General features: G+C 44.5%; 1 protein-coding gene across 1 annotated transcript in view; it reads left to right on the top strand.

Annotated features, from left to right (window-relative positions):
• Positions 1-10261: 10261 nt before the first annotated feature.
• Positions 10262-16511, top strand: part of LOC138370683 (uncharacterized) — a 15623-nt gene continuing 9373 nt past the window's right edge. The window contains exons 1-2 of the mRNA XM_069335296.1: positions 10262-10323; positions 13680-13744. Coding sequence (XP_069191397.1) covers positions 10263-10323; positions 13680-13744 — 126 coding nt within the window. The 5' untranslated portion in view covers position 10262. The remainder of the gene's footprint in view (positions 10324-13679; positions 13745-16511) is intronic.

The raw sequence follows: 16511 nt of genomic DNA, 5'->3' as shown, positions 1-16511 counted from the left end.
AGCCTTTACTACAGTGCGACACAAGAGGCTAGTGAAAAAGCTGGAGATGCAGGCTAGAGTGAAAAGGAAGGTACTCCATTGGATAAGGGAGTACCTAAACAATAGAAGACAACGAGGCACTGTGAGGGGTGAGGACTCAGATTTGCGAGACTTCACAAGTGGAGTCCCGCAGGGGTCAGTTCTTGGACCTTTACTGTTTCTGATATGAATGATCTCCCAGAGGGTATAGACTCGTTTCTCTCAATTTTTGCAGATGATACAAAAATTATTAGGATTATTGAAACAGATGAGGATAGTAGGAGGCTACAAGATGACCTAGACAGACTGAATTAATGGTCCAACATATGTTTACTAAAGTTCAATCCGAGTAAATGCAAAGTAATGAAACTATTCGTGGAAAACAAGGGGCCAGAAACGAGATACAGAATAGGAGATGAAGTGCTTCATTAAACAGACAGAGAGAAAGATCTAGGGGTTGATTTCTCACCAAACCTGTGTCCTGAAGCCCACATAAAAAGAATTACGTCTGCGGCATATGCGTGGCTGGCTAACATCAGAACAGCATTCAGGAACCCGTGTAAGGAATCATTCAGAATCTTGTATACCACATATGTTAGACCAATTCTGGAGTATGCGGCCCCAGCATGGAGCCCGTTCTTTGTCAAGGACAAGACGAAGCTGGAAAAAGTTCCATGAGGCATGACAGTAGACTAGTCCCAGAACTAAGGGGTATGAGTTACGAGGAGAGACTGCGGGAATTGCACCTTACGACACTGGAAGACAGAAGAGTAAGGGGAGACATGATCACTACCTACAAAATCCTCAGGGGTATTGACAGGGTAGACAAGGACAAACTATTCAACACTGGTGGTACGCGAACAAGGAGACACTAGTGGAAACTGAGTACCCAAATGAGCCACAGGGACGTAAGAAAGAACTTTTTCAGTGTTTGATTGGTTAACAGGTGGAATGCATTAGGCAGTGATGTGGTGGAGGCTGACTCCATACACAGGTTTAAATATAGATATGATAGAGCCCAGTAGGCTCAGGAATCTGTATACCAGTTGATTGACGGTTGAGAGGCGGGACCAAAGAGCCAAAGCTCAACCCCCGCAAGCAAAAATAGGTGAGAATAGGTGAGTACACACACACACACACACACACACACACACACACACACACAGAGCTCAACCCCCGTAAAAACACAACTAGTAAACAAACACACACACACACACACACACACACACACACACACACACACACACACACACACACACACACATATACACACACACACACACACACACACACACACTAGACTGTTTACTATAGTTGAATGTGACAAAGGCTATAGGCCCAGATGGAATTTTCCCTTGGATACTAAAGGAAAGTGCAGAAGAACTGTGCTTTCCACTCTCCATAGTGTATGACAAATCACTGGCAACAGGGGAACTGCCAGAAATTTGGAAAGTAGCTAACGTAGTCCCGATATACAAGAAAGGGGATAGACAGGAGGCACTGAATTACAGGCCAGGGGTCCCTAACCTGCATACCATGCAAGCTGATGGAGAAGATTGTACGAAGAAATCTAGTGGAGCACCTGGGGCGATAGAACTTTGTAACACAGCATCAACATGAGTTCAGGGATGGCAGGTCCTGCCTCACAGGGTTACTTGAATTCTACGACCAGGCAACAAAAATAAGGCAAGAAAGAGAAGATAGGGCAGGCTGCATATTTTTGGATTGTTACCTTGAGGTTACCTTGAGGTGCTTCCGGGGCTTTGTGTCCCCGCAGCCCGGTCGTCGACCAGGCCTCCTGGTTGCTGGACCGATCAACCAGGCTGTTGGACGCGGCTGCTCACAGCTTGACGTATGAGTCACAGCCTGGTTGATCAGGTATTAGTTTATGTCAGAAAGCCTTTGATACAGTGCCACACAAGAGGCTTGTGAAAAAGCTGGAGATGCAAACTGAAGTGAAAGGAAAGGTACTCCATTGGATAAAGGAGTATCTAAGCAACAGGAGACAACGAGTCAGTGTGAGGGGTGAGGTCTCAGATTGGCGAGACGTTACGAGTGGAGTCCCGCAGGGGTCAGTCCTTGGACCTATACTGTTTCTGATATATTTAAATGATCTCCAAGAGGGTATAGAATCGTTTCTCTCAATGTTTGCCGATGATGCAAAAATTATGAGGAGGATTGAAACTGAGAACGATAATAGAAGGCTACAAGATGACCTAGACAGACTGAGTGAATGGTCCAACAAATGGCAGTTGAAATTCAACCCGAGTAAATGCAAAGTAATAACACTAGGCATTGGAAACAGGAGGCCAGACACAGGATCTTCTTCTTGAGGTTCTTAAAATGATTTAGGGGCATTTTTTTTTTTTTTTTTTTTTTTTTTTTTTTTTTTTTTTTTTTTTTTTTTTTTTTTAGTGTCACCGCGGCCCGGTCCACGACCAGGCCTCCACCACCAGGAAGCAGCCCGTGACAGCTGACTAACACCCAGGTACCTATTTTACTGTTAGAAAGCAGGGGCATAGGGTGAAAGAAACTCTGCCCAATGTTTCTCGCCGGCGCCGGGGATCGAACCCAGGTCCGATCAGAATAGGAGATGAAGTACTTAATGAAAGATACAGAATTGGAGATGAAGTACTTAATGAAACGGACAGAAAGAAAGATCTAGGAGTTGATATCACACCAAACCTGTCTCCTGAAGCCCACATAAAAAGAATAACGTCTGCGGCTTATGCGAGATTAACATCAGAACGGCGTTCAAGAACCTGTGTAAGGAATCATTCAGAATCTTGTACACCACATATGTAAGACCAATCCTGGAGTATGCGGCCCTAGCATGGAGACCGTACCTTGTCAAGCACAAGACGAAGCTAGAAAAAGTCCAAAGGTATGCTACTAGACTAGTCCCAGAACTAAGAGGCATGAGTTATGAGGAAAGGCTGCGGGAAGTTCACCTTACGACACTGGAAGACAGAAGAGTAAGGGGGGACATGATCACAACCTACAAAATCCTCAGGGGAATCGACCGGGTAAACAAGGATGAACTATTCAACACGGGAGGGACGCGAACAAGGGGACATAGGTGGAAGCTGAGTACCAAAATGAGCAACAGAGACATTAGAAAGAACTTTTTCAGTGTCAGAGTTTTTAGTAAACGGAATGAACTAGGAAGTGATGTGGTGGAGGCTGACTCCATACACAGTTTCAAATGTAGATATGATAGAGCCCAGTAGGCTCAGGAATCTGTGCACCTGTTGATTGACGGTTGAGAGGCGGGACCAAAGAGCCAAAGCTCAACCCCCGCAAGCACAATTAGGTGAGTACACACACACACACACACACACACACACACACACACATACACACACAAACACACACACACACACACACACACACACACACACACACACACACACACACACACACACACACACACACACACACACACACACACACACACACACACACACACACACACACACACACACACACACACACACACACACACACACTGAGTGGGCCTCGTAGCCTGGTGGATAGCGCGCTGGACTCGTAATTCTGTGGCGCGGGTTCGATTCCCGCACGAGGCAGAAACAAATGGGCAAAGTTTCTTTCACCCTGAATGCCCCTGTTACCTAGCAGTAAATAGGTACCTGGGAGTTAGTCAGCTGTCACGGGCTGCTTCCTGGGGTGTGTGTGTGTGTGTGGTGTGAAAAAAAAAAAAGTAGTTAGTGTAGTTATTAAACAGTTCATTGACAGTTGAGAGGCGGGCCGAAAGAGCAAAGCTCAACCCCCGCAAACACAACTAGTGAATATAACTAGTGAATACACGAATCGGATATAAGGGAAGTTAAGTTGGAAGCCCCCTTGGGAATGAGTGATCATAGTGTATTGAGCTTTGAGTACCTGGTTGAGCTGGGAATTATCACCCCCAAAAAAGAACTGGGAACCAAAGGGCTGGCGTACCGAAAGGGAAACTATGAGGAAATGAATAAATTCCTATGGGATATACATTGGGACACAGAACTCGGAACCAAGTCCGTACAAGACATGATGGACTATGTCACCCAAAAATGTCAGGAGGCTGTAAGCAGGTTTGTCCCAGCCCGACAGGAAAAAACAGAGAAGCAAAGGAAGAATCTGTGGTTTAATAAGGAATGTATGAAAGCAAAGGAGCAGAACAAAAGGGCATTGAGGAATTTCCGTAATAACAGAACACCAGAAAGTAGAGAGAACCAGGAACGAGTATGTCAGTGTGAGAAGAGCAGCTGAGAAAAGGTATGAAAATGATATAGCTAATAAAGCCAAGACCGAACCAAAGCTACTACAGTCACATCAGGAGGAAGACAACAGTGAAGGAACAGGTGATGAAACTTAGGGTGGGCGAGGACAGGTACACAGAGAATGACAAAGAGGTGTGTGAAGAACTCAACAAAAGGTTCCAGGAGGTCTTTACAATAGAACAGGGAGATGTTGCGGCGCTAGCAGAGGTGGCAGCAAACCAGGTGACCTTGGATAGGTTCGAAATTACAAGAGATGAGGTCAAGAAGCACCTATTGGAGCTTGATGTGAGAAAAGCTGTTGGGCCGGATGGAATCTCGCCATGGGTATTGAAAGAGTGTGCAGGAGCACTTTGCCTACCACTCTCCATAGTGTATAGTAGGTCACTGGAAACGGGGGACCTACCAGAAATATGGAAGACTGCTAATGTAGTTAAAATATACAAAAAGGGTGACAGACAAGAGGCACTGAACTACAGGCCAGTGTCCTTAACTTGTATACCATGCAAGGTGATGGAGAAGATTGTGAGAAAAAACCTAGTAACACATCTGGAGAGAAGAGACTTCGTGACAACTCATCAACATGGGTTCAGGGAGGGTAAATCTTGCCTTACAGGATTGATAGAATTCTACGATCAGGTGACAAAGATTAAACAAGAAAGAGAAGGGTGGGCGGACTGCATTTTTTTTGGACTGTCGGAAAGCCTTTGACACAGTACCCCATAAAAGGTTGATGCAAAAGCTAGAGAAACAGGCAGGAGTAACTGGTAGGGCGCTCCAGTGGATAAGGGAGTACCTAAACAATAGGAAGCAGAGAGTTACAGTGAGGGGTGAGACCTCAGACTGGCGTGAAGTCACCAGTGTAGTCCCACAGGGCTCTGTACTTGGACCTATCCTGTTTCTGATATACGTAAATTATCTCCCAGAGGGTATAGACTCATTCCTCAATGTTTGCTGACGACGCCAAAATTATGAGAAGGATTAAGACAGAGGAGGACAGCTTGAGGCTTCAAGAAGACCTGGACAAGCTGCAGGAATGGTCGAACAAATGGCTGTTAGAGTTTAATCCAAGCAAATGTAATGTAATGAAGATAGGGGTAGGAAGCAGGAGACCAGATACAAGGTATCACTTGGGAGATGAAATATTTCAAGAGTCCGAGAGAGAGAAAGACCTGGGGGTTGATATCACGCCAGACCTGTCCCCTGATGCTCATATCAAGAGGATAACAGCAGCAGCATATGCCAGGTTGGCTAACATAAGAACGGCCTTTAGAAACTTGTGTAAGGAATCTTTCAGAACATTATATACCACATAGGTCAGACCAATCCTGGAGTATGAGGCACCAGCATGGAGTCCATATCTAGTCAAGCATAAGACTAAAATGGAAAAGGTTCAAAGGTTTGCCACCAGACTAGTACCCGAGCTGAGAGGTATGAGCTACGAGGAGAGACTACGTGAATTAAACCTCACTTCGTTGGAAGACAGAAGAGTTAGGGGGGACATGATCACCACATTCAAGATCCTCAAGGGAATTGACAGGGTTGATAAAGACAGGCTGTTTAACAAAAGGGGCACACGCACTAGGGGACACAGGTGGAAACTGAGTGCCCAAATGAGCCACAGAGATATTAGAAAGAACTTTTTTAGTGTCAGAGTGGTTGACAAATGGAATGCATTAGGAAGTGATGTGGTGGAGGTAGACTCCATACACAGTTTCAAGTGTAGATATGATAGAGCACAATAGGCTCAGGAACCTGTACACCTGTTGATTGACAGTTGAGAGGCGGGACCAAAGAGCCAGAGCTCAACCCCCGCAAGCACAACTAGGTGAGTACAACTAGGTGAGTACACACACGCACACACACACACACACACACACACACACACACACACACACACACACACACACACACACACATACACACACACACACACACACACACACACACACACACACACACACACACACACACACACACACACACACACACACACACACACACACACACACACACACACACATACACACACACACACAGTGTGTGTGTGGGGGGGGGAGAGGAGGAGAGGAGCAGAGAGCCATGGCGGCGAAGCAAAGATGAGGCACAGGGCGAGAGGGGAAAACCAGGAATTCACACATCCCAACACATCATCCTTAGCGTTGAGGGGGAAACTCACAACTAGCTACCCAGTAACACCAGAGGGGAGGGCAACCACACCACCCTTCTCTGCTTAGAAAACCCCCCTACCCAATACCCTCTCTGCCACCACTCAAATGCTCAGCCAAATCTCCCTACCCCCACACTTCATTCCCACCCTGCTACCCCTCCCCTCCTCCCACTATATCCCCCTCCCCTTTTTCCTTCCAGTCCTCCCTCCCCCCTTCAACCCATACCCTCCCTTTCCCCCCTCCCCCTCTTTCACTTGACCCCCCACCCCTCACCCCAATATTCTCTGAGACCCTGTTATCCACATCACAATTCCTCACACCCATGGAACAGCTTCCCCCACGAGCAGAACACTCACCATGAAGGCGATTTGAGAAGGGACAGAAGAAAGTGAGCCTCACTACAATGTACACTAACATAGATGGAATTAAAAATAAAGCAAATGAGCTTGGAGAATGGGTACAAGAGGAAAACCCAGACATAAAAGCACTCACAGAAACAAAGTTAACGAAACCATAACAAATGCAATGTTCCCACAGGACTATTATGTTATGAGGAAAGAGAGAGAAGGAAGTGGTGGATGTGGTGTAGCTCTGCTGGTAAGAAAGGGCTGGGACTTTGAGAAGATAATTATTCAGGGCTATGAGGGTTTCAGTAACTACATAGCAGGTACCTTAACAAGTAGAGGACAATAAATTATAGTCGTAGTCATATATAATCCACCACCAAATGACAGAAGACCCAGACAGGAATATGATAGAAACAACATGGCCACCATTAACATAACAGAGAGGGTAACTGCTGTTGCCAGAAGGAATGGATCTGGACTACTAATAATGAGAGAATTCAACCACGGGAAAATAGACTGGGAAAACAGAGATCCGCATGGCGGACCAGAAACATGGAGAGCTAAGCTGCTGGACGTGGCAACAAGACACTTTCTAAGCCAGCACATCAAGGAACCAACAAGAATGAGAGGAGAAGACGAACCAGCCATGCTCGATCTGATATTTACCCTAAATGAGTGGGATATAAGGGAAGTTAAGATGGAAACACCCTTGGAGATGAGTGACCACAGTGTATTATACTTTGAATACCTGGTAGAGCTAGGAAATGTCTCCCCCAAAAAAGAACTAGGAAACAAAAGGCAGGCTTACCGAAAGGGGAAATATGAGAATATGAGACGTTTCCTAAGGGAAATACCTTGGGACAGAGACCTCAGAGCAACGTCTGTTCAAGATATGACAGACTATGTCACCCAAAAGTGTCAGGAGGCAGTAAACAGGTTCATCCCGTCCCAAAGGGAAAAATCAGAGAGGCAAAAGAAGAATCCATGGTATAATAGGGCCTGTATGGATGCAAAGGGACTGAACAAAAGGGCGTGGAGGAACTTCCGGAATAACAGAACACCAGAAAACAGAGAGAGATACCAGAGAACCAGGAATGAGTATGTTAGGGTGAGAAGAGAAGTAGAGAAAAATGTTGAAAATGATACAGCAAACAAAGCCTAGACCGAACCAAAGCTACTCCATAGTCACATCAGAAGGAAAACAACAGTGGAAGAACAGGTAATGAAACTTAGAACAGGCGAGGACAGGTATGCAGAGAATGACAAAGAGGTGTGTGAAGAACTCAACTAGAGGTTCCAGGAGGTCTTCACAATATAACAAGGTGTGGTCAATGTGCTAGGAGAAAGGGAAGTAAACCAGGCAGCCTTAGAAGGGTTCGAAATTACGAGTGAGGAGGTCAAGAGACACCAGCTGGATCTGGATGTTAGAAAAGCTGTTGGTCCAGACGGGATCTCACCATGGGTACCGAAAGAGTGTGCAGAGGCACTTTGCTTGCCGCTCTCCATAGTGTATAGTAGGTCACTGGAGACGGGAGACCTACCAGAAATATGGAAGACGGCGAATGTGGTCCCAATATACAAAAAGGGCGACAGGCAAGAGGCACTGAACTACAGGCCAGTGTCCTTGACTTGTATACCATGCAAGGTGATGGAGAAGCTTCTGAGACAAAACCTAGTAACTCATCTGAAGAGAACGGACTTCGTGACAAATCGACAACTTGGATTCAGGGAAGGTTAATCTTGCCTGACAGGCTTAACAGAATTCTACGACCAGGTGACAAAGATTAAGCAAGAAAAAGGAGGCTGGATGGACTGCATTTTCTTTAATGTCGGAAAGCCTTTGACACAGTACCGTATAAGAGGCTGGTACATAAGCTGGAGAGACAGGCAGGTGTAGCTGGTAAGGTGCTCCAGTGGATTAAGGAGTACCTAAACAATAGGAAGCAGAGAGTTACGGTGAGGGGTTAGACCTCGGATTGGCGTGAAGTCACCAGTGGAGTCCCACAGGGCTCGGTACTCGGCCCTATCTTGTTTCTGATATATGTAAATGATCTCCCGGAGGGTATAGATTCATTTCTCTCAATGTTTGCTGACGATGCCAAAATTATGAGAAAGATTAAGACAGAGGAATACTGCTTGAGGCTTCAAGAAGACCTTGACCAGCTGAAGGAATGGTCGAAAATTGGTTCTTTGAGTTTAACCCAAGTAAATGTAATGAAGATAGGCGTAGGGAGCAGGAGGCCAGATACAAGGTTTCATCTGGGAGATGAAATACTTCATGAGTCAGAGAGAGAAAAAGACTTGGGGGTTGATATCACGCCAGACCTGTCCCCTGCAGCCCATATCAAGAGGATAACATCAGCGGCATATGCCAGGCTGGCGAACATAAGAACGGCATTCCGAAACTTGTGTAAGGAATCATTCAGAATTTTGTATACCACATAAGTCAGGCCAATCCTGGAGTATGCTGCCCCAGCAAGGAGTCCATATCTAGTCAAAGATAAGACCAAACTGGAAAAGGTTCAAAGGTTTTCCACCAGACTAGTACCCGAGCTGAGAGGTATGAGCTACGAGGAGAGGCTACGGGATTAAACCTCACTCCGCTGGAAGACAGAAGAGTTAGGGGTGACATGATCACCACATTCAAGATTCTCAAGGGAATTGATAGTGTAGATAAAGACAGTCTATGTAACACAAGGGGCACACGCACTAGGGGACACAGGTGGAAACTGAGTGCCCAAATGAGTCACAGAGATATTAGAAATAACATTTTTAGTGTCAGGGTAGTTGACAAATGGAATGCATTAGGAAGTGATGTGGTGGAGGCAGACTCTATACACAGTTTCAAGCGTAGAGATGATAGAGCCCAGTAGGCTCAGGAACCTGTACACCTGTTGATTGACGGTTAAGAGGCGGGACCAAAGACCCAGTGCTCAACCCCCGCAAGCACAATTAAGTGAGTACAATTAGGTGAGCACACACACATACAAACACACACAGAGCCGGCCTTCCGAGCGGACAGCATGCTGGGCACGTGATCATGTGGTCCCGGGTTCGATCCCGGGCGCTTGCGAGAAACGGTGTGCAAAGTTTCTTTCACCCTATGCCCCTGTTACATAGCAGTAAATAGGTACCTGGGAGTTAGTCAGCTGTCACGGGCTGCTTCCTGGTGTGTATGTGTAGGGGGGGGGGGTGGAAAAATAGTAGTAGTAAAAAGTGTCAATCAACTGTCAATCAAACAGTTGATTGACAGTTGAGAGGCGGGCCGAAAGAGCAGAGCTCAACCCTCGCAAGCACAACTAGGTGAATACAACTAGGCGAATACACACACACCCACACACTCATAAAAGTTCATGGGAAACACCAGGTGCAAACTGCGCCCGGGTGAGGGACGTGTATATACATAAAAGGGAGCGTCTGATAGTCGAGTACCACAGACTATTGCCATCATGGCTGCTGGTGACCTTGTGAAGACCTGTCTGGTAGGGACGCTCGCCCTTCTCCTCACAGGTACGCCTCTACACTGTCTTACATACACATCATCATTGAGTCAGAAAATAATAGTTATCTGTGTGAAGATATAACAGCGAGTATCACATGAGGCAGACATTAACGGGATACAATCAGTGATGTATGCAAAGCTGTCAAACATTGTTGTCTTCAGGCACATGGCTAGGGAAGGTTTCAAAACACTCTACATTACGTGTGTTAAATCAGAGTTTAATTATGCAGCAACATTGTGGACGTCACACCAGAGAAAGTTCAAAGCAAATTTGTAGAAGAGCAGGTTTTGTGATATGAGACTGGTCCTTGAAATAAGAGAACTCAGCTTCGAAGAAAGACTCAAAGAATTAGACCTCAAATCACTGGAAAATAGCAAGGAAAATGGAGCCATGATTACGACGTACAAGATTTGTACAGGTGTTGATGAAGTGAACACACCCAAAATGTAATGAATGAACAGGGCCAGGATGGGAGGACATTGATAGAAACTAAACTCTCAGATGATCCATGGGTACGTAAAAACTCACTTTAATTCTTCAGTGAGCAAGTGGAATGACACTGCCACCCAGTTTAGGCATCATTCATCTATGCCATACCCTGACAGTGCTCCAGCACTGTCCAACAATGCCATGAGCATTTTGTACAGTGACAAAACACTTTACACTTTCAAAACAGAAAACAAACACAAAAACAAAACAAAACACAAAACACAAAACACTTTCCAATTTGCAATAATTTTTAACAAGAGAAATGGAATGCTTTAATTACTTGGTACTTTATAAAAATATCCATATCATTTTATAGCTTCTAAGAGGTTCTTTCAAAAATGTTCCAGCAGCTCCTCTCTTCTTCTAGATTAATGGCCAAGTTTACTCGTCCTTGAGAGCCTCAGATAAGGGTGAAAGAAGGCAAGAAATAGAACTGCACATCTAAAAGGGTGTTAGGACATTCACAATCAGGTTCTAGGGCTTAACTATTACCACAAGAATAGTGCTAATAGTTAACGAAAGGTGCACAAGGAAAGCTTGGTTTTGCTATGTAAATTGCCTCTTGCAAATAAAGTCAGAAGCAAGAAATTGTGCCTTAACAGAGGACAAGTGGCTATAGGACCATTTGGTTTGTTAATTGCTGGTCTAGAATCTTCATATACTAGTTCTTCCTGCACTCTCAGTATCATTTTTCAATCACCGACGTAGCATTTAATTTCAATGGTGTCACGGGGGATGACAAAGGTCAGATCCTCGTCGAGCTCCACCGGTGATATTCCGTCACTTTTTCTTTACTGTCGGCTCTGTACTCACTTTCCCTCGTGATGAAGTCGGCGCTTAACCCCTGTGTACACAAGCTCCAAAACACAAGGAACCCACAGCACCTCTGGGAACTAACTAGGATACTTACTTTCTGTCCGCAGAGAGCGAGAGGTAGAGTGGCAGGTGTCTACCTCAAACACTTGGTTATCCAGCTATTCCTGTGATCATCGGGGTTCTCACTTACGCCCTGGGCGGAAGAAATGACTTCAATTCTCTACTCTGGTCCTCTTGAAAGGACCAGATTTCATTAAATCTCAATTCCTGAATTCAAGTGCTCAGTACCCTACTCTCAGGCTTTCACATACAAATGACGTGGCATAACCTTAATGCAGGTACATATAAACACAGAGTTAAACCTAAAAAAGAACATTTACTGACCAAAGAAATACATCATATATATAATGATTTGTCTTGGACAACTTCAATCAAGCCGGCAATTGACAGCCGCTCTCGACCTTCATTAATACTAACGTTACTCTATTCCCATGTATAGTATCAACGTATCCTACCACATGAGGGTATACATATATAATAATAAATTCCTACAAGTTCCATTGGGAGGGCCCTTATTCAACAAGGGGAAAGGGGAAGGCAGATTACTTAGCCAGGAAATGATATCTCCAGTATTGTGTAGCTGCCAGGTGTCGCCAGCTTGCTGAAGTTCCTTCACCACATCCTTCGCTGCTCCCTGGCTAACACGTGTCTTCTTCCTTTCTTGGAAGAAGAAAATTTGCCGATCCTCTTGAATTCTTCTTGCAAGAAGTCAAGAGCACCACGTCTGTGGTACCGATCCTCTTGACACACCAGGGGGAGGGGAGCGGGACACGTTATGTGGGGTGTCCAACGCTGGTGTCAACACTGGATTCCCCTTGACTCTCGTCGCTTCGCAAGATGCCCCTTTTCTCGACAGCCCTATGCCAGTGCACTGATTCACTTCCATGGAAGAAAATATCACGATGGCCGACGTCAATAGTTGAGTCAGTTTTGATACAGGGCACCGTCACAATTTGTTCACTGTATTCACTGTCCCTATAGGGTAACCAGAAATACTCATTTCTGCTACACTTGCTCATATCACTGGTTACTATAGAACTGTTCCATTTCAACAAACTAATGCCCCCAGCCTCTTAGTTGGTACAGTTAAATAAAGTACTCCCTTTATAGGGGTCACAGTCGACGTTCCACTGGCCTCTCTACAATTGAAAATCGAAAGAAGCGCTTGCTTCCCGTGACCTCGGGCGTGTCTTCAATAGCCTCTTCAATGGCTACTCCTTGTGGATTCACAAACACACCCAGTCGTTACTACTTCCGAAGCTCACTGTGCGGGACTGTCATTAGGCTTGACGGTCACTCCATTCGCGTTGACTATTCGCAATCTGCCACAATTTACCCTTTTATATCCAAATATTACGCAAAATTGTGTTTAAGACTCGTTCCTACTTAGCTTAAATTACAGTTTGGGCAGTCTGTGATCTTTCTAGGTGAATAAAAATGACTCTTGAGCCGGGAATGTATTGTTATTAGACGGCGATCATAACAATGGTATCCAGCATATGTACATTTTCTTCTGTGTTTTCCTCTGTAGAAGAACGCCAGAGAGCTTTTCAAAGACTAACTTTAGTAAATGTCTTGTACGATTTATCGAAATAATGACATTATAATTAACAATATTATATTTGTTTAATATTACGACACTGTATTTTATTAAAGACTATGAGAGATCTGACAAAGAGCACCTTTATAACGTTTGGTACATTTGCTCTGAACATATACAGACTGAGACTGTTGTCATGGCCACCCAAGAATTCCTAAACTTTCCGCTATAATGAGGAAATTTGTTAAGGAAGTATTCTTCTTAATCATATTGTCTACTTTGTATTTTGTTTTATAGTGTTGATAAAGTCCTTTTGTTCTCCCTTCCTCTTTTAACTACACTTACCTTACTATTGCCTTCACCACTCCACATTGACAGGGAACACCACATCCCTCACTCCTTTACTGTTCCACCCTTCACGCTACTAATTACTCTCCTTGCTCCTATCTTGTCCACAGATGCCGCCGTAGCTGACACAAACCCATGTGTGGAGACTGGCATGACACCTTACGACTACAGTCAGGTGAGTGTCACTCCCTGATACATGACACCCTACGACTACAGCCAGGTGAGTGTCACTCCCTGATACATGACACCCTGCGACTACAGCCAGGTGAGTGTCACTCCCTGATACATGACACCCTGCGATTACAGCCAGGTGAGTGCCATTCTCTAATACATGACACCCTGCTAGTACAGCTAGGTGAGTGTCATTCCCTGATACATGACACCCTACGACTACAGCCAGGTGAGTGTTACTCCCTGATACATGACACCCTACGACTACAGCCAGGTGAGTGTTACTCCCTGATACATGACACCCTACGACTACAGCCAGGTGAGTGTTACTCCCTGATACATGACACCATATGAATACAGACAGGTAAGTGTTGTGTCACGTGTACTCCCAGCTTCTATTAACTGTGATAGTCTGGTACTCGTTTCAGTGTCACAGCCTTTTGTAAATTACTGATGTTTACTCTCTGTCACGCCCTGGCCCATAATATCTAATCTCAAGTTTGGCCATATTCCTAGACTACTGCTATGCCCCTAAGCTACTGCTGCGGTCATATAATTATTCTTAATTTACTTATTTGACTATGGAATATGATGGATGGTAACCTTCTAGTTAATCCAAAGGATATTTCAACAGGAGTAGAGAAGCGTCTGAGTAGAATAACACACTAAAAATATATTTACTGAAATAAACCATACAACAGATAAAATATTCAATAGAAACTCTTCTTAACCTAATGAATTTCTCTTTAATAGTTACTCGCTAATATAGTTTAGCTTACTGAAAGAACTCCAGCAATATGTTAAACCTCAATACTCTGATCCGACAATAGTAAGTATACATATCAACAACACCTGTCAGTACATTTATCAAGACACATGACTCGGGGTTCAATAATTATTTGTAAAAGGAAACCTGGATACTCTAATTAACCCACTTGGTAGAATCTTAATTAACTCTAAAATCTCTTGCAACTTGAATATAAATAAAAGTAAGACTTATCTGGATATCTGGTAGGAATTAACACTGAAAACTTCCAGTCAGTCAACACGGTGCTCCTGCGTCCTAAGTAAGATGACGCTTGGTCTGGCCATCTTACCCGCCTCCCTGGATACCAAATCTCTCATTATATCTAGTCAAACCATACTCCTTTCTTTATATTAGCCATAAATGGTTAACCATAACCATTTAACTCTTCTCCCTTCGTAGGTTACATAAATGAGTCCATTTTTTCTTCACAAAAGGTTCCCATACAATATATACATACTCTGCAACAAATGTCCAACTCTTGGTACTAGTTTCCTCGGCGGAGTGATATCAGCAACACATGACCTCCCAGCTGCAGGTTTTTTTTTAGGAAATGTACACTTTACTACCTTTATATAACTGTCGCTCTTATAACTAAATTGTTACAAAGCTTGTCTCCACCAACATCTCTCTACAGGAGACAAGGTTCGTAACATGCTACTCTCTGACACCCTATGTTACTGATACATGACACCCTATGGCTACAGCTAGCTGAGTGATACTTTCTGATACATGACACCATACTATTATTCCCTGGTGAGTGTTACTCTCTGATACATGCCACCCTATGGCTACAGCCAGGGGGAATGTTTCTCTCTAATACATGACTCTCTAAGGATATAGTCAGGAGAGCGATTCTCCCTTCGTATTCTGATACATGACACACTATGACTACGGTCATTTGAGTGCCACTCCCTGATATAATTTAACAATTCTCTGTGTCGAGAGACAGGAAGCCACAGTGTGTTCACAGACGTTAGGCTTTTTTATCGGGGTCACCCCTCCCCCCTCCCCAGAGTCGAATTACTGACCCCATCCAGGATGCAACCCCGCAACAAGCTGACTAACTCCTGAGTACCTACTTACTGCTAGGTGAACAGAGGCATTAGGTAAAAGGAAATGGGTCCAACCATTTCGGTCCCGCCCGGGATTCGAACCGGGAATTTTCGATTGTGCGTCAAAAACGAACCCGACTGTACTACCGGGACTCTTAATCACACCCTTTGTTACGTGTAGGCATGGAGAGTAACTCAGGTCCGGACAGCATGACGTTTATTAACAAGAGACGATGACGTCACACGGTTATCTTGTACATAACTGAATATGTACCATTCTTATAAAACAAAAGAGCATCTGCACCTAACCTAAGTAGTACTTAATCGTTCAAAATACCTTACTCCTCACATTCCTCACCTTTTAAATAAACTCTACCCCTACAGGTTAAGTCTATCAGGCGGTCATATGGCTTTTCCTGATTTTCTCCACTGGGGCCCCAGGCCTGGTACTTTTGGTGAACCTTCTTCTGAATTACAAACTACCGAGTCCCTAGGGTTAGCTGTATCCACATTCCTCTCTGATGAGCCTTGTTGAGTCTCCCTGTTTCCTTCTGGTGCTATTCCTTCATTATTAGGTTGGGTATCACTAGTTGCCACATCCACACCTGAAGGGTGTGGATTTCTTGTCACACATTACTATATTTAAACAATGTGAAGACTGGCTACTTCTGTGATTATTATTAAGCTAAATTAATTTATTGCAAAGCCCATGACTTTATCTATAAGCAGTTGTAATGTAGTAGTAGGCATCCATCATTGTCAGGAGACTATGGAGTTGCATTCTGGTTGTCGGACTGGAGTGGCTTCTCCACGGCGCAAAGCCAGTCTAAGTTGATATGGGGAAAAAACTGTCACCCATGCAGCAGGTCACCCCTCTCCACGGTGCCGAAAGTCTCCAATGGAAAATCAAA

Source organism: Procambarus clarkii, chromosome 33, assembly GCF_040958095.1.
Source record: "Procambarus clarkii isolate CNS0578487 chromosome 33, FALCON_Pclarkii_2.0, whole genome shotgun sequence".
Lineage (NCBI taxonomy): Eukaryota > Metazoa > Arthropoda > Malacostraca > Decapoda > Cambaridae > Procambarus > Procambarus clarkii.
Note: the sequence above shows the minus strand (reverse complement) of the source record. Positions and strands in the feature narration are given on the sequence as shown.